Below are 26,610 nucleotides of genomic sequence, written 5' to 3' on the forward strand. Positions count from 1 at the left end.
AAGTAACTCCTTGAAAGCCATTAATGCAAACTGGACTGCTAACATCTCTTTCATGTTGATATGTAGATGCTGTAGTCTGGCAGGCCACTTGTCTTGTATCCACTTTCCATTTAGATGAGCTCCCCAAGCAATGTCTGAGGCATCTGTCGTTAGAATCTGACTCTCTGGCGGGTCACAGAGAGTCCCTTGTTTAGGTGACATTCCTGAGCCCACCACAAAATTCCTTTTGAATGCAAGGTATTATTTGAATGACAGTGTCCAAATCCTGGCAGTGCTGTGTCCATACATTTTGAGATACCATTGCAGCTTCCTCATATGCAGTTTGGCATTGGGAAGCACCAGAATACAAGATGCCATGAACCCTAAGGCTTGAAGGACTGTCCTTGCAGTCAGCCGGACTGAAGAGATAGGTGATGGAAGTAACTGGAAAGATTCTTTTGTTTGTCCGGGGTTAAAAGGCCATCTGGGCTGCTGTATTCAGTCTCACACCCAGAAAGCACATGTCTTGAGAGGGTACTAGACTGGACTTTATTTCAGAATACCCTAGGCATCTTAGCACTGCTATCACAAATTCCAAATGCTGTAAAAGGTCTTCCTTTTCTTGAGCCAGAATCAGGCAGTCGTCCAAGTAAGGATAGATTTGAATTCCTTTTAACCTGAAGTAAGCTATCACTGGAGCCAGAACCTTTGTGAATACAGATAAGCCAAAGGGCAATGCAGAGAACTGATAATGAGAATTTCCAGCTCGATACTTCCTGCAACTTAGTCTGATAGGCACATGAAGGTAAGCTTCCTTGAGATCTAAAGTTACCATCCAGTGATCTTTGCCCAGCAGAGGTAAAAGCTAACATTTTGAACTTGGGAATGTCCAGATAAGTGTTGAGGATAGATAAATCCAAAATTGGTCTCCACGTGTTCCCCTTCTTGTACTAGGAACAGGCGAGAATAAAATCCTAGGCCCCTTTCTGGCACAGGAACTGGCTGAATGGCCCCTATTTGGAGCAACAGAGAAATTTGCTTGTGAGCCTCTTTTCTTTGTAGAGGAGGAATGTCTGGCATGCCTTTGAAAGGAGGCAAGGTATGGAAATAAAACCTGTAACCGTGGTGAATGATATCCAAAACCCATCTGTCTTGGGTAATTAAATCCCAATTTTCTTTGAAAAGAGCCAGCCTTCCTCCCAAAGGTGCTGCCAGGCGAGAATGTACTGGCAGCTGTCATTGGGTCTGTTTCCCTGCCCTCACCAGAAGACTGAGCAGGTGAACTCCTGTTCTAGGCCTAAAGAACCTTGTGCTCTGCTAGACCTACCCCTAGACTGGGAATCATAAGCAGGATATGTCCATCCCTTAGTAGGCCAATTTCTACTAAACTTGGAGGCTGAACCTGCAAAAATCCTTAACAGTTTGCATAGACTTAGCCTTGTCCTCCATTTTCTTTAAAACTGCTCAAACAACACATCAGACTGTAAAAGGAGCATCCAAAATCCTTGTTTTAACATGCTCAGCTAAATTCTGATCCCTCAACCAGGCTGCCCACTTAAGAACAGAACCAGTGGCAGCCACCCTCGAGGCCTGCACAGCATCAAAACCACACTGCAAGGAATGTTTACTCACCTGTTCAGACACATGAACTAAATCCTGCAACTCTTTACACTCAATACCTTCTGCCAGAGCATCCACCTTAGATTTCAATTGTGAAAGGAGATAATTCTGATATTTTAACATGTGAAACTGACAATTCAACCCCCTCATGGCTAAAGTGGAAGAAGTATACACTTTCTTTCCCCATCTATCCAAAGCCCTTGCCTCTTTATCAGGAGGAACAGGATTTTTAACAACAGAGGCCTTCACACCTTTAGGCCCCTGAGAGACAGTTTCGGGTCTGCCCTAGGACTCTTAAAAGATACTTATGAGCTTCAGGCACCCTATAGTAGCTATCCGGTTTAACTGGGGCAGGAGGCAAAGAATCAGGATTCAGGGAAGCCTCTGCAACATCTTCCACCACATTCAGAACAGGAGGTATAGCTAAAGGCCTATGCTGGGGTAAAACAAGAATTCCCTAAGCCTCTTCCTGGAATCAGAGAAATCTTGACCTTCCCATTTAAAATGCTCCCTCATGGAATGCAGAGTCTCTGAAAATGAAAAATCCTCAGGAGGAGAAGCTGAAGGAGTAGAATCATCCACATCAGAATCAGAATAAGGAGGATACTCCTGCAAGTCTTCAGCCGAAGACTCAGAAGCCTCGAACATTGCTCAAAACTCTCAAACTCAGGTTCCACCCTAGGCCTCTTATCAGGAGGGGCATAGAACCTCTAATCATAGTAATCAAATCCTCTGCCATTTTAAGCATATGTTTCTTAGGCAAAGACCCTGAAGCACTAGGAGAAACCCCCACTGAAGCTAAACTTGGCCTGCCTCTCAAAGAAGCCTTGGAAACAGAAGGGAGGCTCTAACCACCTTAGGAAGAGAGGGAAGAACAGCCACCTGAGAAGCCCCTCAGCCTGGCCTACTTCCTGAGAGGACACATCCTGTAACAGTAAAGTCTCTCCCTGAGACTCCAAAGAAACTCCTGGCAGAACCTCCGGCTCCACTGAGCCTTCTAAAGAACCGCCGTCCGGGACTGTCGGTTCTTCCACCTAGGCTTTGCTGCTTTGTCCTTGCGCTTTTTTTTGCGGCGCGGGGAGCATCCGGCAGCATTTTATAATTACAATGCTTCCCAAAAACTAACCTGGCACAGTCTAACCTTCTCTTAATAGTGCGTTTGTTAAATCTAGCACAAGAGCGGCATCCAACAACGTCGTGCTCAGGCCCTAAACAAGGTATACACAAAGTATGGTAATCCCTATGAGGTATCTGTTTCCCACAAGAAATACAGTTATTCACTTTTTCTGACATCCGGTTAAATACTGAGGCAAGAAAAACCAAAATATTCCCCAACTTTGATTCGGTCTGAAACTCTGACTTCAGAAACTTTCAGAACGCCAACCTGCACTCGCAAAATTGCTTCTGCATCGGACCATGCGGCAAAAAAGACTGAGGATATGACGTCGGTCATGCGCATTAGTACCCTACTTTGGTATTCGGGCCGACTGGACAGCGGACTACCCAATAGTTAGGACTGCAGCAATGTGGAATGAAGAACATCTTGATACAATATTGTTTTATTCAAATGAAAGTGCTTAACCATTCTTTGTTTGTTGGCATTACAATAAACTTTTGTTCACTTCTACTTGGTTTCATTGAAGGTGTTGTGGACTGTTATGAGCGTTGAATAGAGGTGAATTCCCAAGACACAGAGACGGAATTTTGCACACAGTGCATTTTGCTGCTTTTTCTTTTCTAGTTGAACTTTTATGGTTGCTGGACTGTTTGCTTCAGTTGAGTTCTGAGTTGGGTCTCATGATAGAAGGGTAGAAAGGGTAATTACAAGATTAAGATACCCATCTAAAAAAACGTAACAAGGAACCCTGGAATGATGGTGCCTTGCGTGTGGAGTCTGCATGTCTTCCCTCTGATCACTTGGGTTTCCTCCTGGTGCTCCGGTTTCCTCCCACATTCCAAAAATATGCTGTAGATGGAATGGACATACTAAATTGGCCATACGTGCTGTGGTGTAGAAAGAACTACTGGGGCAGGGCTAGCCACTCGGCGGTGTAAACCTTGCCTCTAGATGATTGTCATTGTTGAATTGACACCCCAAACCTATGTGCAAAAATGGGAAAAGGGTTGTGGACAGAGAGACTGTGAATCTTCATACCAGGAACAGATAATCCGTATTAACTAAAAGAGATTTTTAAAGAAAAGATTTGTCAGATGTACAATGTTCCTTGGCAGGGTACATCCCATATGTAATGGCTATTGCAGCAGTGATCTAATGAATATTACCAACCTTCTATTTCTCCCACAGGGGTTGGCATGTTTCCTTCAAGCATCACAAGTGCACCAATGTAAAAGACCTACAAAGGATCCTGTTATGGTATTAAACACTAATATTCAATGTTTGCTACCCCATCTGCTTGGTCATAGCCCATCATACAAACAGCATGTAGGTCCAAAGCTACATGCTGCATAACCATGCGCCCAGTGGGTGTGGGACATTAAGTGGGTACCTTAACTCTTGCTAGAGAAGCAAGGACTTGTGGAAAAGAAAAGAACACTCCTCAGGACTGATTTCTAGCATTCAGAGCACTTTCCATGGGACTTGACATTCACGAGCAAATAAGCCAATTCCCACGAAGTTCAAACACACACATTGTAGACTGGCAGCCAAATGTATGTCTCTGCCTCCATTTCAGTTATCAACTAACTACAGGGACAAGGTCATTTCTTCTCTAGTCAAAGGAGAGCACACAGCTTGAAAAGAGACCACAAAAACGGCAGTCTTTAATGCAAACAATTCTGGTTAATGACTAGCCTCCCACTCTCATACTTTCTTTCTCCTATTAGACATGCTAGGATCAAGCAATGAATTATTCTGCCAATCCCTGCCCAGGCTATCTCCCATACTCAGACCTTCTCCTACTACTTTGCCTGGTAGGAAAGATGAATATTTGACAAATATGGCATTGAGAAGTGTTTCTTCCTTTGGCAGTATAAACAATGCTGCTAAAAATTACACTTGGTGATCTTATGACTACAGGTCATTTAGAAGGTTTTGATTACAATGGCACTGTCCACAGGATTTTCCAAGAACACATGACACTAATGAGATTTGAACTACGTACGTAAGCAGCATGAAAGAATTATGTAGTACAGGGCCAGATGCACTTTCCTAGACGAAACATGCAACACCATGGCCACAACACACAGGAGTTACGGCCTGAAAGTGTGCCAAGGAAAGGGTCTCTCAAGGATTGACTGCTGCAGAAGGCCCCATAAAATAGAATCACAGTTTCACTCAGATAAAAACATCTGCTTTCTCACAACTAGGCTTTTAGGTTTGGACTATAGTTTTGATTACGTCTGTACAAGCCTAATAAAAGCAGTACTATTTAACTCCCCAATAGCTGCAAGACACAATGAAAAGAAACATGGTGCTCCTCTTACAGACTATCAATGCACAACAATGCTTAAAATTAAGCTAAAAAATTTGCAAGACAGCAATAGAATTTATGCGAGTGTGTTGGTAGCCTCTAGGAGTATACCAATCAAAGTACAGATTTTTTTTCCTTTGTACTATATAATCATAACTTGAGGCTAGATCTATAAAGAATACATCAAAGGCAAGTGTTGTAGCCCAACTCATAATGAAGGCAGCTGATTTGCAACAAACTGAAACAGAGTTCAATAAAAGTGTGCTTTTGCAAATGCAAATACTGAACTTGGGTTATCACTATCAGCCTGTTGGGAGACACGCTCTAGAAACTTCTTTTTAAAGGATGACATTAATAGTACAGACAAGCTTCAAAAAAGGTAGGTGTTAGACATGCAGGGAAGGAGGTGGAGTAAAGGACTAAGTGAAGTTAGAACAACAAACAAACCTGAAAATAAGTAGACAATGGATAAACAGAAAGAAATTAAAGCTTAAACAGCTACATCTAGCTCTCCTAATATGCTACAGCAGGGCCATAAGTGGAACCTTACCTGAGAATCTGCCTTCTCTGATTTTTCAGACTTCTCTCCCTCAGTCTGAGACTCTTCGGACTTTCCTTCACCTTTTTTTTCCTCATTAGCTTCTTCAGGTTTACTACTCTCTTTTTCTTTTGACTCCTCCTTTTCTGCTTCATTAGGGCCCTCCTCTTCCTCCTGTGAATCAAAACCAGTTTAATTCTGAATGCACCCAAAAGAAACATTCACACTAAATATGAAATAACTGGCCTGACAGCAGAGACGCACAGTCTTGTATCAAGATTACAATAAATCTGCCTTAGAGAACTTCAGTCACTTCCACACATACAAAAGATTGCCAAATTAAGAAACTATACAAGGACAGAACAATCAATCAGACTTCATTCATTACATATATGCCCCAGAAGGAAATACAATAGAAATGGATCTCAAAGCAAGAAGGAAGAAATTAGAAGTTATGTACTCACCATAACGTTCCATCTGAGTAGGTGTATTCATTTGTCTGCAACCTGTGGGTTATGGATCCGATATCGGATCCGAACCGGCATGGTTTACCAGCTATGGATCCAAGCTCTCAGCTCCTCCCCTCACCCATAATGCCCTGCTCTACCCTCATGACCTCAGATCGAGTTTGCCAACAGCAAGAACACCCTGAAAAGGGTAACACATAATATGCAGGAAACTGAAAGGCCAGGGGGATAGGAGGGCGGGATGGTTGCAGACAAATGAATACACCTACTCAGATGGAACGTTATGGTGAGTACATAACTTCTAAATCTGAAGTAGGAGATTCATTTGTCTGCAACCTGTGGGACAGAGTCCCCAGCTACCTGAATCTTGGGCGGCCATCATGGAAGGATATTCCGAGCACCGCGGAGCCAAAGGATGCTCTACCCTAGATGCAAGATCCAACTTATAGTGGGAAATAAAAGTATGAGATGAAGCCCACGTGGCTGCTGCACAAATATCATCTAGAGGAATCCTAGCCTTAAAGGCTGCCGAGGTAGATACTGACCGGGTTGAATGGGTGTGTACACCCTCCGGTGCGGCCTTCCTCAAGCTTGATAAGCCAATAAGATACACTGTGAAATCCAGCGAGACAGAGAGACTTTAGAAATTGGCTTGCCCAAATTAAATTTAGCAAAGGAAATAAACAACTGGTCGGATTGCCTATGACCAGCCGTTCTGTTTAGATAAAATCTAAGTTGCCTGTGAACATCTAAGGAGTGAAGCTTGTATTCACCTTTGTTTTCATATTTGGGAAAGAAAACAGGGAGGTTAATGGATTGATTAATGTTTGCTTCAGAAGCTACTTTAGGAAGAAAGGAAGGGTTGGTCCTGAGGTAAACACGGTCCGGATGAAATACCAAGTAAGGAGGTTTAGCTGATAATGCTTGAAGCTCTGAAACTCTCTTGGCCGATGTAATGGCTACTAAAAAGGCTGTCTTGAAAGACAAGAATTTGAGATCCACCGTAGCCGCTGGTTCGAAGGGGGGGGGGGGCGGTCAAGGCCTGGAGAACTAAGGAGAGGTCCCAAGGAGGAACCGCTTGTTTTACAGGGGGCCTGAGAAGGAAAGTACCTTTAAGGAAAATTTTACACAACTTGGCTGACATGAGTGGACTAGAATCATGACCAATGTGATAATGAGAGATTGCCGCCAGTTGTACTTTGACTGTGGAACTGCTGGCACCATCGTAACCGTGAAGGGATTCAGGCCTTGCCGCTCCGCCCACAAAGAAAACCGTTTCCACTTGCTGCGGTAGACTTTCCTAGTGGACGGTTTATGAGCTGCCACCAGGATTGCCTTAACAGGTGACGAAATACCGGGAGTCCTGATCAAGAGTGGAACTGGAGCAGCCAAGCGGTCAGCTTCAGGTTGTCCAGGTTCGGAGGAGATATGCAGGATGGGTGGGATATCAGATCCGGAATGGGATCTAGAATCCAAGGAGGATTCACCGAGTGAGACCTTAGAAAGGGGAACCAGATCTGTCGAGGCCAAAACGGAGCAATGAGAATCATTCTGCAACCCACCAGAGAGGCTTTCTGAAGAACTTGGAGCATCAGAGGCAAGGGTGGATAAGCGTACAGAAGACCGGGTGGCCAAGCATGCACCAGAGCGTCTCTTGGAGAACCTCCTGGAGGGTACCAGAGCGAAAAACTGTCGCACTTGGTGTTTGAGGGAGAGGCAAAAGATCGCATGAAGGAGTTCCCCACGTGCGAATATGCGTTCCGCTACTTGAAAATTGAGAGACCACTCGTAAGGGGTCAGAATGGTGCGACTGAGCTTGTCCGCCAGGATGTTGGACCGATCCGAATGTGCGTTGCTATCAGAAAGCGGTTGGTGGAGATTGCCCATTCCCAAACTCTCATGGCTTCTCGACAAAGAGGGTAAGACCTTGTCCCCTTGCTTGTTGATGTACCAGACAACAGACATGTTGTCCGATTGAATCTCAATTGTTCCCAAGGGAAGAAAGTCCTGAAGTGCTAGCAACGCTAAGAGCACTGCTCTCATCTCTAGAACGTTGATATGCAGTAAGGTCTCTGAATCGCTCCACGTGCCTTGGACGGTCCGCCCAAAAATGCCCCCCACCCGAGGCGGGAGGCGTCCGTAGTCACTGTGGCGAGAGGGGGAGAAGCACAAAATGGGCGGCCTCCGTGGAGATCTGGGGAGTGAAGCCACCACAGGAGGGACCGCTTGCAAGCCTTGCTGATCGCAATGGGATGATGCATAGGGAGAGCAAGGTAAGACCATTGTACTAAGAGAGTTCACTGGAGGATGCGCATATTGAGCCTGGCAAGAGGAAGAAGTGCTATAGCAGACGCCATGGACCCTAGAGCCCTCAGGACCAACTCCGCCGGAACAAAACTTGAGTGGAGAATGGCCCGCACCTGGAGCTGCAGATTTTGAACTCTGTCTGCAGTGAGGAAGGCTTTTAAACTCCTTGCGTCTAACCTGGCCCCTATAAAATCTAAGAGCTGTGTGGGGGCCCAGGTTGGATTTCTTTGTATTTATTGTAATGCCCAGAAAGGGAGCAAGATGGAGAAAGGAGTCTCGCGCCAATAGTAGTAGATGCCTTGTTGGGGCGGTAAGAAGCCAGTCGTCCAGGTAGGGGAAGACCTGCACCCCCTGAAGCCTCAGGTGGGCCGCTACCACTGCTAATACTTTGGTGAACACCCTGGGGCTGTGGTGAGACCAAAGGGAAGGACCCGGAACTGGTAGTGACTGGCTCCCAGCCGGAAGCGGAGGTACCTCCTGGAGCGCCTTGTCCATCAGAATGTGGTAGTACGTGTCTTTGAGGTCTATAGAACACATCCAGTGATTTTCTCCCAGAAGGGGGAGAATAGATTGCAGAGTGACCATTTGGAATTTTTCCTTGGGGACTGCCAGGTTCAAGAGAGAAAGGTCTAAAATTGGTCTTAGTTCCCCCGTCTTTTTTGGCACTAAAAAGAACCTGGAGTAGAACCCTGATCCGATCTGGTCTGGGGGGACGGGCTGGATGGCTCTTTTCTTTAGCAGATGGCCAATTTCTGCCAAAGCGGCCTCCCGTTGACCGGGTGGAACGTCTGGGAGGGACTTCAACTTTGGTAAGTGACGAAAGGGATGCGGTATCCTCTGGATATGATCTGGAGAACCCAGCGGTCTGATGTTATGGACTCCCATGCCGCTAGGTGCCCGAACATCCCCGACTGCCTCCAGAGTGGAGCAGCCGGGCAACCCTCAGGGTTGCTGCGCGGGCCGTTCAGAGAAAGGTTCTCTGGACCCGAAGTTCCTGGGAGCCCCTCTGCCTCTAGGGTGGCGTCCTCCCTGTCCTCCTCTGCCTCGGAAGGACTGGTTGTCCGGAGCAGGCTGGGGTTGCTGCGACTTCCGGAACCACATCTTCTTCTGACCCTTTTGGTTCCTAGAGTAGGGCCTCTGGGGTGCAGAGAAGCGGATTCTGTCGGCAGACAGCCTCTTCCCGTCCTTCTCGCTCTGGGTCAAAGTGTCGCGAACGGTTTTGCCAAAGAGGGCAGAACCATCAAAGGGGGCATTCGCAAATGACGCTTTGAAGGGCTCAGAAAAATCGCAGTGACGGAGCCAGGCCTGACGTCTAGTGACTAGACCTGCCCCTGCGGCTCTAGCGGCGCCTTCCGTAGCATGGGAGAGTAGCCGCACAGAGGTATTAGTAACTGATCTAAGAGTGGCCATGCGGGTGGAGTGCAGCATTTTGTCCTCTTCCGACATGGACTCTGGGGGAGATGCAGCGTATTCTTTAATAAGATCTCGCTGCATCCTAATGACGTCTGCCAGGTAGTTCAGCGCCCTTACCAAGAAGGTCGCTGAACTAAACATCCGCTTCCCCAAGCGGTCCATCATCCGAGACTCCTTGCTCGGGGGATGGACTGAGGGACTCTCCTGAGCAAGTTCCCTCTTGGTGGCCGCCGCCGTCAACATGGCATCTATTGGAGGCCCCTTACTCCAATGGGCACGGTCGGACAGTGGGCTGAGGATCCTATCGGGCCTCTTAGGGATTGGCTCCACGGTGTCCGGTTCCTTCCACGCCCTGGTGGTAATGAGGTCCACCAGGGGGTCGGCAGGAGGGGACACCCAAGAGGTAGACGGGCCCGCTTCACATGCCCCCAAGAACACGGACTCGTCCCAGGAAGACTTGGGGCAGACCACCCCTTTATACGGAGCATTTCCATGATGTCTCCAAATGAGACATCCTCGGGGGGTGACCGTGGGGAGCCTTCCCCTTCCTCCAAGTCCGTGTCTTCCGTGAGAGACTCGGGGAGTCAATGTGCCTCCTTTTGCGTATGCTTGCGAGGAACATCCTCTGGGGGGCTGTCAGAGGACTCCTCGCAAGCAGCAACCTGTTCCAGGGGAGCAGCTTGGGGCACAGAAGCGGGCTGTCCCAAGGGCCGGATGGTGGAAGCCTGACCCAGTGCAGAGGGAGCGCGGGATGGAGCCGAAACAAGTGCCGGGGGTCCGGAGACCCTCAACAGGGCCCTCTCCACTACATCAAATGCCGAAGGGGAGCAGACCTTGACCAAAGGATCCGACAATCGGCTCCCCCTCGGATCCGAAGAGTGGATCGGAACCGGCGCCGCCGGATCCGGCGACAGTGCGCTCTGACACAGACGGCGCCGAAGGAGCACTGATCCCCCCGGATCCGAGGCTCGGATCCAGGCTCCGAGAGGTCGGATCCGATGCACTCGAGGGCAGGGTCGGATCCGAAGTACCAAGTACTATCAGCGCCGACCCACCCCCGGCTCCGAAGCTGCTCGGTTCCAACTGCTCCGGAACCGGGTAGTGGGTCTGAGAAGGAGCAATCGGTTTGAAAAGGGGTTGAGCTCCCCAGAGGGGAGGCAAGAGCACTCTCCCATCTGCATCTGGGCCTGGATGAACCTTCTCATCATCTGGTCCAGATCAGCATCCGAAAGGCTATACGTAGATCTCGACGAGGCTACCGAGGCAGGCCTAGAGTGCCTCCTCGATAGCCTCGATGGAGATCGGGTCTCCTCCTCCTCAGGTCCCGTGAAAACACACTGGAGACCGGAGCCGAGGAGGAGGAGACCGAGCCGACAATGGAGCCGGGGGAGAAGCCCGCTTGGCTGGCGGGGCCGAAACAGAGGTCTCGGCCCACCGCTTATGGTGCTTCTCCCTCCGGTCCTTTTTAGCATCCTCTCCTCCGAACCAGAAATGGGAGGTTGAGTCCCAGGAGGAGGAGGGGAGCAGAAGGAATAACCGTGGTATGGTTACTCCCGAAGGAGCGGAGGTCGGAGCCGAGTCCGGCGGTAAAAGGCCCGCCAAAACAAGCTTGGACCTCCGCTCCTTCAATGCCCTGGGGTTGAACCCTGCACAAATGGAACATCCAGATGTGAGGTGTTCAACCCCAGGCATCTAACACACCGAGTGTGGCCATCAGCTGGGGAAAGCTTATGGCCACACTCGGAGCATTTAGAAAAAATAGACTTGGGTTGCTCAGACATCCCAATCTACAACAGTAGTTACTATAACTAAAGAAAGTAACTAAAGAAAACACAAAAATCACTCACAGGCCCAACACACACACTACGCTAACAGCGAGGGGAGGGATATAACTTTTATATTAAACACTAAAAAAAGTAAATATACCAAAGGGGAAACCTACACTTTCACACAAATAACCAAAAATATCTTTAGATTTTACAATTTAAATACTTAAACTAGCACTTAGCTGGAGAGCTGGAAAAACAATCTGGTCACCATGCGCGGCAAACGAGATCTGAGGTCATGAGGGTAGAGCAGGGCATTATGGGTGAGGGGAGGAGCTGAGAGCTTGGATCCATAGCTGGTAAACCATGCCGGTTCGGATCCGATATCGGATCCATAACCCACAGGTTGCAGACAAATGAATCTCCTACTTCAGATAAAAAGTTATGTACTCACCATAATGTTCCATTTGAGGTGTTGCTCTTCATTTGTCTTCAACCTGTGGGTTAACGGATCCGATTTGGTCGCAAATCCAGCAACTGATCAGAGCTCCAAGCTCCTCCTCTACCCATAATGCCCCTGTATTCTTCCTCCCTTCAGATCGAATTTGCTGCCTAACCTAGCATCCCACCCGACCCAACACCTTGTCCCATGCTAAATATCTCCATAAGCAAGAAAAGGAGAATAAGAGGCACCCTTGTGGTGACCACATCCTCTACTAGCCAGACCACCACACAGTCTATGCAAGGCAGGGGGAAGGAGGGAGGGACGGTTGAAGACAAATGAAGAGCAACAACTCGGAACGTTATGGTGAATTCATAACTTCATCTGAAGTTGTTGCCTTCATTTGGTCTTCAACCTGTGGGACAGAGTACCCACAGCTACTAAACACCTGAGAGGCCCTCATGAAAGGATATTCCTTAGCATGGCAGAGCCAAAGGATGTCCTGTTCCTGAATATGATGTCCAAATTATAATCCAAGATGAAGGTATGTGAAGAAGCCCAAGTAGCCACAGAGCAGATGTCATCTAATGATACTCTGGACCAAAAGGCCGCGGAATGCACCTTCACATGACCTGACGGGGATAAACCCCTAGCAGAATATGCCAAGGTAATACACTGGGAAATCCAGCGAGCAATGGTGGCCTTCGATACTGGTTAACCCAAAAAGGGCTTAGAGTAGGAAATGAAGAGTTGGTCAGACATACGAAAGGATTTAGTCCTGTGCAGGTAAAAACACAACTGTCTGTGCACAACTGGCTAAGCTTCTGGTGTCATTCTAAGGGGATCTAGTATCTGTCTGCCTGGGATGACATGATCGACAGACCACGATGCTTTGCCAGAGATGGCCTGCACCTATCAGCCTTGGGATTACAGATACTCGCTAAGGCTCTTGCCACCCCTATAGTGCCTTTTTAGGCAAGGTTCAAATGACAAATTCACCACTGTAACAGGTACAAGCAAGCAAAATCTGAGGGTAATGCTACTCAATGCTAGAAGTCTAAACATCAAAATGCATTCACTCGAGGGACTCCTTAAAATGGGGAACACAGACATCTGTGCAGTGACAGAAACCTGGTTCAAGGCTCCAGAGAGCACCCCTGCATTACCAGGCTATAATTCATACTATACCTTTCGGCCACGTAACCTGGACCGAAACACTAAAGGCGGAGGCGTGTCCATATTCATTAAGGATATCCACACCTCCAGGCTAGTTGCTCAGCATAATGCATCCAAGATTATCCAAGTGCAACTAACTCTGGGAAAGACCGCAATCCAAATTGTAACTTGCTACAGATCCCCCACCATGCCGCAGGATTCTCACTCCCATTTCTTGACGCACTGGAAAATATTAGGGTACAACCCAACACCCTAACGATGGGTGACTTCAACTACCCCACCATTAACTGGAAAAACTAGTCATGTACCACCTCTTTTACTCAATGTTTTCTGGAATTCATAAATTCCAATGCCTTGGATCAACTTATCCACACCCCTACCAGGGACAGCAATATCCTAGACCTGGTCATTACCAACATGAGTGACCAGTATTCCCGATGGAAAGATCCAACCACAAGCTAATCACCCTAGTCATCCACATTAGGGAAACCACCGTAAAAAATTCTGCAAAGCCAACTTCACGCTTCTTAAGACAGAAGCGACAATCACCACGACACCTATATGCAGACGGACAATAGAGGTACGACTGCTGAATCCTACATAAATGCACTTTATAAGCATTTACACAAGTGCATGGATCGTGCTATCCCTAACAGAACCAAGATGCTATCTCCAAAAAATTAAGCCAATCTGGTGGTACCCTGCCATAAACAAACTCTACAACAGAAGAAAGAAACTGTTGCAAAAAAGAGTAAAATCGTATGATTGGAGGAACTCCTTGGTCAGCCACAGTAAAAAGCTGAGATCCCTCATAAAATCCTCCAAAGCTAGTTACGAAAAAAATCGCCACTGATTCTAAAGAACCACAAAGCATTCTATAGCTATGTCAAGAATCTCAATGGCAACACTCAGATCTGCTCTGAGTTACAACACAATGGCACTAAATATACACAATCAACTGATATTGCCAACATCCTGGCAGATAGGTTCAGTGCTAACTTTACCCCCCCCCTCACCCCCTAAAGGGCCCATCTCTATACCAGAAGAATGCAAAGTTCCTGTAATCACTCCTGCACAGGTAAAAACCACACTCTCCAAAGCCAAGAACACAGCATCGATGGGACCTGACAACATGCCAGGCTGCGTTCTACAAGAACTACAGAATGACCTGGCACTTCACCTAAGCACCATGTTCAATCATAGCCTCACCTCAGGCTTTGTGCCCACTGAATGGTGCAGAGCAACGGTTTTCCCACTCCACAAAGGGGGAGCCACCATGGACCCCGTGAACTACCGCCCCCATTAGCCTAATGAGCCTGGTCTGCAAGGCCATGGAACGTATCATTATGGGACTTATAAACAAAGACATCGGTAATCTCCAAACTCTAGACCCCACCCAGTTCGGGTTTGTAAAAGGCAGATCATGTCTCCTAAACCCAATAGTCTTCTTTGAAGCAATCACCAAAGCCATAAACGAGGGCAAGGTGGTTCACACAGCCTACCTAGATCTCGTTAAGGCTTCTGACACCATCCCCAACTCTGGAATTACAGATAAACTCACTAAACTAGGTATAAATCCCTATGTCACAAGATGGGTTGCCAACTGGCTCACTCACAGAACCCACACTGTGAAAGTAGCAAACTCCAAATCCAACTTCAGACCAGCGACAAGTGGAGTACCACAGGGTTCAGTCATGGGTCCTCTCCTGTTTGGTATCTACTTTTCTGAAATACAGGCTAACACAGAAGGTCTTTGGCTAATGAACTTAGCAGCACAAAATCAAAAACACAGTCCAGGATAAAGTATCTCTTCCCAAAAACAAATGTAGTTAAAATCCAAAGCACAAGAGGTAGATACACCAAGACAATCGAAGTCAACCAAGAGTATATCACTGTAGCACAGATTTATTCAAAAAAGTGAGCGCTTTCCTGTCAGCCAGGACACTTCATCAGACTTTATAATTACTAACATATTTCACTCATTTAAGTAATCCACATCAACCTATCACAAAACATTTATCAAGACTCTTAAATAAAAATCATTACTATTGGTGTTTTTATAAAGTAGATCCTTCTTATAAAAACACACACATATATATATATATATATATATATATATAAGGACATGAATAAAAACATACAAAATACTCATTGAAAAAACAACAAGGATTACAAAGATTGCAGAAATTGCAAAAATTACAACAATTATAATATGAAAATCATAAATATTAAACTTGATAAAATTATAGTATGATAAGATACACTGAGCCTATTGTAATAAAAAATACACTAAGGCTAATGTTTCAAGGGTCTATCTACAAGAAAAGGTCTCAATGAAACTTTGTCATTGAGACCATGACCTCTATCTGCCAATAATTTAATAATCCATTTAACTTCTGCCTTTTCTGTTGTATTACGTATGTTTCCTAGTCTTTCTGTAATGGATTTGTCTCCAATTACCATAAACATAAAAGAATGTGTACTATCATTTTGTAATACATGATTAACCAAGGCATTAGTCTCATTTTCCCTGTTAATAGCATAAATGTGTTCCCTTATACGTTCCCCAAGTGTTCGATTTGTCATGCCAACATAAAAACATTGGCATTTTGTACACTGACTTAAATAGACTACATTCCTTGATTTACAGTCTGCATAAAGTGAAAACTCATACTTTTTTCCAGTGTCTGGATGTATAAAGACATTCAAATTTTTAATAAAAAGACACCGATTGCAGCTACGGCAAGCATAAGTCCCTTTCCTATGTGAGATAGTACCTTCATTCTTATTCCTATCATAACACAATAACCGCTTAAGTGACTTGGTATTCTTATAACTAAAAGCTGGTCTTCTGCCTACAATATTAGCAATCTTATCATCTAACTGTAGAATATTCCAGTGTTTATTAATAATATTCACAATTGAGATGTTATTATTGGTATATGGAATAGCTTTCCTATTTGGCTCATGTCTCTTCCTTACAGTATTAGTAGATATAGTTCTACGTAAATATGGCAAGCCTGCCCCTTCTTGTTCTATATCATTCAATCCTTTTAAATCTCTTCTATGATATCCCCTATCTAAAAACTCTTTTTCCACGTCTATAATTGCTTCTGAAAACACAGAATCTTCACTAATAATACGTGAATGTCTAGTGGCTTGATTTCTAACTATATTTCTGTGTATATGTGGGGGGTGCATGCTATCTCTATGTAGAATAGCATTCATCCTACAAGATTTCTTAAATATCTCTGTATTAAGAATGCCATTCTCCTTCTTCAATAATACATCTAAGAACTCAATCATTTTCTGTGAAATAGTACTTGTCAGTTTCAAAAACGTGGTGGTTCCATTCATGTAGGTAATAAATTCTTCCAAACTATTGAGATCTCCTCCCCAAATCAAAAAGACATCATCCAACAATCTTTTATAGTATTTAATGTATTTTGAGTAAATAATATGTTCAAGTATATAGGTGGATTCCCAGTATGCCAATACTAAATTGGCATACGAGTTGGCACAGGATGTGCCCATCGCCACCCCCATAACCTGAAGATAATACTCCTTGTTGAAAGTGAACACATTATTAGAGAGTACTAACTCTAATAGGGTCATAGGTTCATAGGTTTATACTAGGCTATCTGCCCAAAGGCATTTATAAGCCTAGCCCAAAGTTTTGTGGCTTACGCCACCCCTTATGTTAAAAAATACTGTGCCCATTAGTTTGTTGTGCCTCTGTCCAGCAGTGACACAGAGATGATTCCCGGGGTAAACCTACGATCTCCCATCCACCGGTCAAGATTTCTCTTGAACAGAGCCAGCGAGGTGCTCTGCCTCACATGGACCGGGATTTTATTCCACAGCATAGGGAGTCTCTGGGTGACAAATCTATCCCTCCAGCATGTCCTATTTATATCCGTGCTAAGGTTTAAGTCGCTTGCTCTAGTGGATCTGGTAGATTTGGATGTCCATTAATTCCGGGTTGGACATGGCCTTGTATGTCAGGCACAGGTCACCTCTGAGCAGACGGTATGCGACTGAATAGAGCTGGAGTTTCTTCAGTCTGGCAGCATATGACAGATTTTGGAGTCCCTTTATCCTTTTGGTGAGGAACTTTTGGGGTCTCTCCAATTGCTGCAGGTGTCGGGTGAGATACATCCCGAATGGGGCATTGTAACTCGATCATTGGTCTGATAAGTGAAGAGTACAGGGGAACAATGACCTCACTTGATCTGGATGTGAATCCCTTCATGATCAGGTGGGCAATGTAGAAGGTCTTTCTAACCACTTTAGCAATGTGAGTGTCAAAAGAAAGGCCACTGTCAACCTGGGTCCCCAGGTCCCTGATAACCTCTTCTGTGCTTAGTGGATTGCCACCTATATGGTAGCTTGGGGTTACCTTGTTTTTCCTGAAGGGTATGACTATACATTTTTTGGCATTTAACTTCAGGCCATGGCTCTGGCACCAGCTATCAGTTTCCGTGAGACCCCTCTGAAGGATATCTGTGTCCGATGTACTTTCCACTATGGCATCCAGTTTGCAGTCATTAACTTAATAACTTCATTGTTTTTCAAGCCTTTGCGTAAGAGATAAAGCCTTAAGAAATCTACACCTATATCATTAGTTTCATTGAGACCTTTTCTTGTAGATAGACCCTTGAAACTTTAGCCTTAGTGTATTTTTTATTACAATAGGCTCAGTGTATCTTATCATACTATAATTTTATCAAGTTTAATATTTATGATTTTCATATTATAATTGTTGTAATTTTTGCAATTTCTACAATCTTTGTAATCCTTGTTGTTTTTTCAATGAGTATTTTATATGTTTTTATTCATGTCCTTTATATATATATATATGTTTTTATAAGAAGGATCTACTTTATACAAACACCAGTAGTAATGCTTTTTATTTAAGAGTCTTGATAAATGTTTTGTGATAGGTTGATGTGGATTACTTAAATGAGTGAAATATGTTAGTAATTATAAAGTCTGATGAAGCGTCCTGGCTGATGTGAAAGCGCTGACTTTTTTGAATAAATCTGTGCTACAGTGATATACTCTTGGTTGGCTTCGATTGTCTTGGTGTATCTACCTCTTGTGCTTTGGAGTTTAACTACATTTGTTTTTGGGAGGAGATGCTTTACCCTGGACTGTGTTTTTGATTTTGTGCTGTTTTGGATATTGAGAGGAGATCTCAATAGTTTGGAAGAATTTATTACCTACATGAATGGAACCACCACGTTTTTGAAACTGACAAGTACTATTTCACAGAAAAAGATTGAGTTCTTAGATGTATTATTGAAGAAGGAGAATGGCATTCTTAATACAGAGATATTTAAGAAATCTTGTAGGAAGAATGCTATTCTGCATAGAGATAGCATGCACCCCACACATATACACAGAAATATAGTTAGAAATCAAGCCACTAGACAGTCACGTATTATTAGTGAAGATTCTGTGTTTTCAGAGGCAATTATAGGCATAGAAAAAGAGTTTTTAGATAGGGGATATCATAGAAGAGATTTAAAAGGATTGAATGATATAGAACGAGAAGGGGCAGGCTTGCCATATTTACGTAGAACTATATCTACTAATACTGTAAGGAAGAGACATGAGCCAAATAGGAAAAGGATAGCTATTCCATATACCAATAATAACATCTCAATTGTGAATATTATTAATAAACACTGGAATGTTCTACAGTTAGATGATAAGATTGCTAATATTGTAGGCAGTAGACCAGCTTTTAGTTATAAGAATACCAAGTCACTTAAGAGGTTATTGTGTTATGATAGGAATAAGAATGAAGGTACTATCTCACATAGGAAAGGGACTTATGCTTGCCGTAGCTGCAATCAGTGTGTTTTTATTAAAAATTTGAATGTCTTTATACATCCAGACACTGGAAAAAAGTATGAGTTTTCACTTTATGCAGACTGTAAATCAAGGAATGTAGTCTTATTTAAGTCAGTGTACAAAATGCCAATGTTTTTATGTTGGCATGGCAAATCGAACACTTAGGGAATGTATAAGGGAACACATCTATGCTATTAACAGGGAAAATGAGACTAATGCCTTGGCTAATCATGTATTACAAAATGATAGTACACATTCTTTTATGTTTATGGTAATTGAACACAAATCCATTACAGAAAGACTAGGAAACATACGTAATACAACAGAAAAGGCAGAAGTTAAATGGATTATTAAATTATCGGCAGATAGAGGTCATGGTCTCAATGACAAAGTTTCATTGAGACCTTTTCTTGTAGATAGACCCTTGAAACATTAGCCTTAGTGTATTTTTTATTACAATAGGCTCAGTGTATCTTATCATACTATAATTTTATCAAGTTTAATATTTATGATGTTCATATTATAATTGTTGTCATTTTTGCAATTTCTACAATCTTTGTAATCCTTTATGTTTTTTCAATGAGTATTTTATATGTTTTTATTCATGTCCTTTATATATATATATATGTTTTTATAAGAAGGATCTACTTTATACAAACACCAATAGTAATGCTTTTTATTTAAGAGTCTTGATAAATGTTTTGTGATAGGTTGATGTGGATTACTTAAATGAGTGAAATATGTTAGTAATTTTAAAGTCTGATGAAGCGTCCTGGCTGACGTGAAAGCGCTCACTTTTTTGAATAAATCTGTGCTACAGTGATATACTCTTGGTTGGCTTCGATTGTCTTGGTGTATCTACCGCTTGTGCTTTGGATTTTAACGAACTTAGCAGATGACTGCAAACTAGGAGCCATAATTGAAACTCCTAACGATGTGGACATCCTACAAAAGGCCCTCACTGAGACAGATACCTGGTGTCAATGCCAAAAATTGCATTGTCATCCCCTTTGGTAAAAACTCTGTACCTATGAGCTACCACACAGGTGGTAGTCTACTTAACACCGAAAATGTGATAAGAGAACTTGGGACAAAGGTGAACAGTAGTCTCTCCTTTGATAATCACATCACCACAGTAATCAGGAAATCCTTCTACGTGGCACACTTCATCACAAAAGGTTTCTCATCCATGAAAAAAGAGGTCATTGTTCCCCTCTACTCGTCACTCATTAGACCCATTATAGAGTGCAACGCCCCTTTTGGTATGTACATCACAAGGCATCTACAACAATTGGAAAGGCCGCAGAAATACCTCACAAGGAGGATTACCGTCCTGAAACAGATGCCCTACGCAGACGGTCTAAAAAAAAACTCCAGCTTCACTCTGTCGCATATCGCCTACTCAGGGGCGATCTCTGCTTAACATATAAAGCTATGTCAAACCCAGAGCAGTTGAACATGCTCCATTTAAAGAAATCCCAAACCCACCGAGCTACATGCTCATGGGATGGGACCTAAACCTTTTCACCACAATAAACAGAACATGCTGGAGGGACAGATTCCTATCCCAGAGACTTCCCATACTCTGGAACAAACTACCTATCTATATCAAACAAAACTCCTCATTAGCACTCTAAGAAAAATCTTGATGACTGGATGGGAAATAGGAAATTCACCCCGAGGATCACCTCGGTGGCTCTGCTCAACAGGGACACAGGAAAATTATTTTCTTGGGTGGTGAAAGCCAGGGTACCTTTTTGGCTAGGCTTATATAGGCCCTAGGGCCAATAGCCTAGTACCTACTTATGAACCTATGAACACCCAACAAGTGCAATTTGCATTCTCCCTGATTTTGAAAATTTGGGAAGAAGACTGGAAGATCAATCACCTGATTAATATTGTACTCCCAGCTACCTTAGGAAGAAAGGATAGATTAGTACGCAAGGATACCATATCCTTATGAAAGATCAAATAAGGGGGCTTGACCGACAATGCTTGAAGCTCTGTAACCCTGGCAGATGTAATAGCAACCAAGAAAGCCATCTTCCACGACATAAATTGCAAATCCACTGAGGCTACAGGCTCAAAGGGGGGACGATACTAGAGCTTGCAGAACTAATGTAAGAACCCACAGAGGCGTACGGTCCTTGACCGGTGACCAAAGTAGAAAGGTGCCTTTTAAGAAGGCTTTGCAAAGCTTAGAAGATGCTAAGGAAGCCATGTTATTACCTACATAGAAGTTCGAAATCGCAGCTAGTTGGTCCTTGACCATAGAAGAACTTGCACCTTGCTGAAAAATGCCTGCCAAGAATTCTAAAACTGCAGAAACCGGTGCAGTGAAAGGATCTAGGGCTAGCTGCAAAGCCCAGACTGAAAAACGTCTCCATTTGCTGGAGTACACCTTTCTGCTGGAAAACTTATGAGCCGCAACTTGAATCCTTTTGACTGGTAAAGATAACCCTAGAGTCCTGACTATCATGGGAACTGGAGCAGCCAAGCAGTGAACTTCAGACTGACCAGGTCTGGATGAGGAAACCCTGAAGGATGAGAAATGAGATACAGAACCGGATCTAATGTCCATGGTGGAGTCCCCAGATGAGACCACAGAGTGGGGAACCAGACTTGGCGAGGCCAGAATGGGGCAATCAGGATGACTAAGCTCCCCAGCCTGCGAGCTTTCTGAAGAAATTTTAGTATCAACGGAAGAGGATAAGCATACAGAAGACCAGAGGGCCAAGCATGAATCGGAGAGTCTCTGGGGGCTTCCCAGTAGGGGGGTTCAGAGTGAAAAAAACTCTGCATTTCGCACTGGAAGGAGAGGCGAAGAGATCGCAGCAAGGCTGACCCCATTGAGAAAGATCTGTTTCGTTACTGAATGATTCAGAGACCACTCGTAAGGCATCAGAACAGACCTGCTGAGCCTGTCCGCTAGAATTTTGGACCTCCCTGGAATGTATGTTGCCACTAGAAAATGGCAAGTGGAGATTTCCCACACCTCCACTATCATGGCTTCGCGACACAGGGGACAAGACCTGACCCCCCCCCCTCATTTATGTACCAGACTGCAGACATATTGCCCGTCTGGATAGCAATCGTCCCTTTGGGAAGATGGGCATGGAGAGCCTGTAATGCTAGAAGCACCGCCCTCATCTCCAGGACGCTGATATGCAATCTGGTCTCACAGGGGGACCACATGCCTTGGACTGTCCTTCCCAAGCAGTGGCCCCCCAAACTAGCAGGAAGGCATCCGCAGTCACCATGGTAGAGGGTGAAGGCGGAAGAAAGGGGCGACACCAGACAAGGTCCGGAGAATGAATCCACCACAGAAAAGAGTTCCTGCACACTAAAGAGAGACTAATGGGATGAGACAACAGAAGATCTAACATGGACCATTGAACTGCGAGGGTCCACTGAAGTACCCAGATGTGGAAACGAGTCACTGTTAAAAGATTGATTGTGGCCGCCATGGACCCTAATGCCCTTAATACCATTTCCGCTGTTGGTAACTGAGCTTGAAGAATACAAAGGACATGTAGCTTCAGAGACTGGATTGTCTCAGAGGTTAGAAAGACTTTGGTTTGAATAATGTCCAATCGAGCCCTAATGAAATCTAACACCTGAACCGGGGCCAGTGATGATTTGGTGAGATCAATGGTAATGCCCAACTGCTGGGCTAAGAGAAGAATGGAATCCCTCACCTGACAGAGCTGATGCCTGGAAAGGGCAGCAAGGAGTCAATTGTCCAGGTAGGGGAAGACCTGGATGCCCTGGAGTCTCAGGTGAGCCGCTACCACTGCCACTTTGTTGAACACCCTGGGGGCTGTGGTGCGACCAAAGGGGAGCACTCTGAACTGGTAATGATTGGCTCCTAGCTGGAAGTGAAGAAACCTCCAACAGCGCCTGTCCATTTTGATGTGGTAGTACTCATCTTGAAGGCCGATCGAGCACATCCAATCGCTCTCCTGCAGGAAGGGCAGGATAGATTGAAGGGTGACCATCCTGAATTCCGTCTTGGCAATTGACAGGTTCAACACAGAGAGATCCAGAATGGGTCTTAAGTCCATCTTCTTTGGCACCAAAAAAACCCTGGAATAAATGCCTAATCTTGACTGGTCTGGGGGGACGGGTTGGATGACTTGCTTTTCTAGCAGCTTTGTAATTTCTAGCGCTGCATCCTCCCTTTGCATGGGTCTAACATCTGGAAGGTGTCTGGGTGGAGGAGGTGACTTGAGAAAAGAGACTGAATAGCCATTGGGTATGATTTGCAACACCTGACTATCTTCTGTGATGGACTCCCAGGCCTTTTGGTGTAGTGAGAGGTGACCCTGACTACCTACAGAGATGAGCAGCCGGGCAACCCTTCTGGGTTGCTGCGCGGGTCTCTCTGAGAAAGGTTCACAAGACCCCTTGGTTTCTTGGACCCATTCTGCCTCTAGGGCGGTGTCTATCAAATCCCCCTCTGCCCCTGGAGGAAGGCGAGTCCTGAATGTCCTGTGAATCGCTCTGAGATTTCCGGAAGCACATCATCTTGGCTCCTTGCTGATTCCTAGAGAATATTCGTTGAGGGGCTGAAAAGCGGATCTTGACGGCAGACAGAGTCTTTCTGTCCATCTCACTCTGAACTAAGGTGTCACGTACAGACTTTGCAGAAAGAGGATGGAATTGTCATACAGGACATTCGTAACAGATGCCTTAAAGGGCTCAGAAAAGGCACAGAACTGGAGCCAGGCATGACACCTAATGGCAACGCCTGTACTGGCAGCTGGAGTGGTGATCTCGGTTGCATTGGAGAGGAGATGCATAGAGGTTTTAGCAATATAGGTCAGGGTGGCTATTCGAGAAAAGAAGACTTTCTTGTCCTCTGCCATCACGGACCCAGGGGTAGACTCAGCGATCTCTTTAACCCGATCTCGCTGCAACCTAATCACGCATGCCAAGTAATTAAGTACACGGACTGAAAACATCATTGAAGCGTACACCCACTTCCCAAAATGGTCCATCGTCTTGGGACTCTTGGTCAGGTGGATGAACCATAGAATTCTCCTGATTGAGCTGCTTCTTAGTGGAAGCTGCCACCACCATGGCATCAACCGAGAATCCCGTGGTCCAATAGGTTCCTTCTGCAAGGGGCACTTAAAATTTTGTCTGGGCTTTTGAGGATGGGCTCCACCATGTCCGGCTCCATCCAAGCCCGAGATGTAATAAGATCCACTAGTGGATCCGCGGGAAGGAACACTCAGGAAGTAGAGGGTCCTGCGCCAAAAACCTCCAAAAACACAGAGTCGTCCTGCCTAGGTTTTTTGGGCAGAACACATCCCCCCACGCTGGTGGAGGACTTCCATTATGTCTCCAAAGGAGACATCCGGGGGGGGGGGTGACTGGGGGGAATCTTCCCCTTCCTCCAAATCGGTGTCTTCTATAAGGGACTCCGGTGGGGAGACCAAGTGCTTCGTTTTGCACGTACGTTTGCGAGGTACCTCCTCAGTGGGTGTCTCTGGGGAGGATTCGCTAATGTCTCGCTGTTCCCAAGTGGGAGCTCCCTGGGGCAAAGAAGTGGCAGGCTGTCCCTGAGGTAGCAGAATGGTCGGTTTGCACCAGAAACAGAGAGAGCAGGGACGGACTCCAAAGATGAGAGCGTCAAGAATCTCGATGGGATCGAAAGGACCCTCTCCACCATGTCGAAAGATGAATGAGAATGGACCTCCTGAGAAGGGACTACCAAAGGAGCCAGAGCGAAACCTCCAGGTGCCACGATTCCAAGAGGAAGGCTCTGCTCCAAAAAAATCGGAGCTGACACCATACCCTCGGATCCGGTGCTGAGGCTATGGCTCCGACAGCCGGATGTATCCGATCTACTCAAGACCATGACCGGTGTCGAGGTACAAGGTACCATCGGAGCCGACCCCTCGATGCAGTGTGTCCTCGGATCAAAGGGCTCCAAAACCAGGGGTCACACTGGAGAAGGAATAATAGGGATGAACCTGGACTGGATGTCCCCCCACTCCAGAGGGAGTGGGGACAGGCAAGACTCCCATCTGTATCTGGGTGTGGATAAACCTCCGCTTCAGAAAAACTGCAGGTGGGTTGGGAAGAGGAGGCCACCAATACCAGCCTAGAGGGGTGGTGAGAGGAAGCTTGTGCCAGCGACTGCGTCTAAAGCACCACTGGCTCCGGGGAGAACAGAGGGGAATGGAGCCAGGGAGACTCCATCCTCGGAGCCGACCGCACCTTTATTAGAGGACCTGCTGAGGATGAGCGATCCGGGGATCGCTTCCTTGCCCTGTCCTTAGACTTAGAAGACTTGTCTTCATCCCCGGACCTCTTGGCGGGTGGTTGAGTCCCACAGGCCGAAGCATAAATGGAAGCAGATGCTGGGGCAGAACAGACCTGGGCCCCAGTGGTAGGATGGGGGAAAAGGCCCTTCAAAATTAACTTATTCCTCCTGTCCATCAGTGCCCGGGGATTAAACCCAACACAGATGGAGCAGAAGGTGTCCAGGTGGGTGGCACAGATGGAACAGGAGGTCTCCAGGTGGGCGGTCTCAAGGCATTCAAAGCACAGAGTGTGGCCATCAGCTGGAGAGAGCTTGTGGCCCCACTCTGTGCATTTGCAGAACCCTGGTTTGGGGGTCTCAGACATACTCAAAACTGAGAGGCCCAAACACACACACACACTCGAATAGACAAGATTTTTTTTTTTTTGAGAACTGATGCAAAAAGCGTGAGGGGTGGTAGAAGAATGGAAAAGGGAAACATTTAAGAGAAAAAGTGCCACTTACTCTAAACTGTAGCTCAGAGCACGGATTGCGATGCAGACATGGAGTACGGCAAACAAGATCTGAATGGAGGAAGGAGACGGGCATTATGGGTAGGGGAGAAGTTTGGCACTCGGATCAAATGCTGGATATGTGGCCGAGTTGGATCCATGCCAGATCTGGTAACCCACAGGTTGAAGACCAAAGGAAGACAACTTCAGTTGAATAGTTGACACAAAAATAGTGGTAAAGTGTTAAAATAAGATGTACAAAATACATAGAGCAAAATCGCACTTTTACTTTAAAAAATGGTGTTCAGTCTCCTTCATGTACTGCAGTTTTAAATTCTATACATGTATACGTCAAACAGAAGGTTATCCAGTCAGTGATTATTTCCAACAACACTCAATACAAATAAGACCTGCTTGATTTTTGGCTCTAATCACCAAATGCATTAATAGAAAACAGGTAACCAAGATACTGTTCTGACACAAAAGGCAATAAAATAAGAAAATGACAGGGCAGCATAGTAAATAAGGGGTCTACATTTGTTTTATAGACTGCAACTAAAGACAGCATTTACTGAATCAATGGAACAGTGTTCTCACCTGGACAGAATCAGTAACATTGTCCTTTTCTGGTTCTGTACTTCTTCCACCAAATAAACTGGAGATTGTATTACCCAGCTCTGTTAAGGAAAATAAACCACACTCATGAACAAGCTAGTAAAAGGAAAATAAATAACTATGTCTTTTCCACTTACAAATTACGTAAACCATTCTAGCTAGAAACAATTCAGCTAAACTGACAAAAAGGCTCTGACAAGTGGCAATAATGTTTTATTTAGTGAAACACAAG

At 45.2% G+C, this 26,610-nt stretch overlaps 1 protein-coding gene across 1 annotated transcript in view; it reads right to left on the bottom strand.

Annotated features, from left to right (window-relative positions):
• Positions 1–26,610, bottom strand: part of HYOU1 (hypoxia up-regulated 1) — a 1,290,196-nt gene that overhangs the window by 231,499 nt on the left and 1,032,087 nt on the right. Inside the window, exons 15-16 of the mRNA XM_044079444.1 lie at positions 26,361–26,440; positions 5,581–5,742 (exon numbers count right to left, since the gene is read on the bottom strand). Of these exons, the coding sequence (XP_043935379.1) occupies positions 5,581–5,742; positions 26,361–26,440 (242 nt within the window). The remainder of the gene's footprint in view (positions 1–5,580; positions 5,743–26,360; positions 26,441–26,610) is intronic.

This window comes from Protopterus annectens, chromosome 8.part0, assembly GCF_019279795.1.
Source record: "Protopterus annectens isolate FY-2018-M chromosome 8.part0, PAN1.0, whole genome shotgun sequence".
Taxonomy (NCBI): domain Eukaryota; kingdom Metazoa; phylum Chordata; order Ceratodontiformes; family Protopteridae; genus Protopterus; species Protopterus annectens.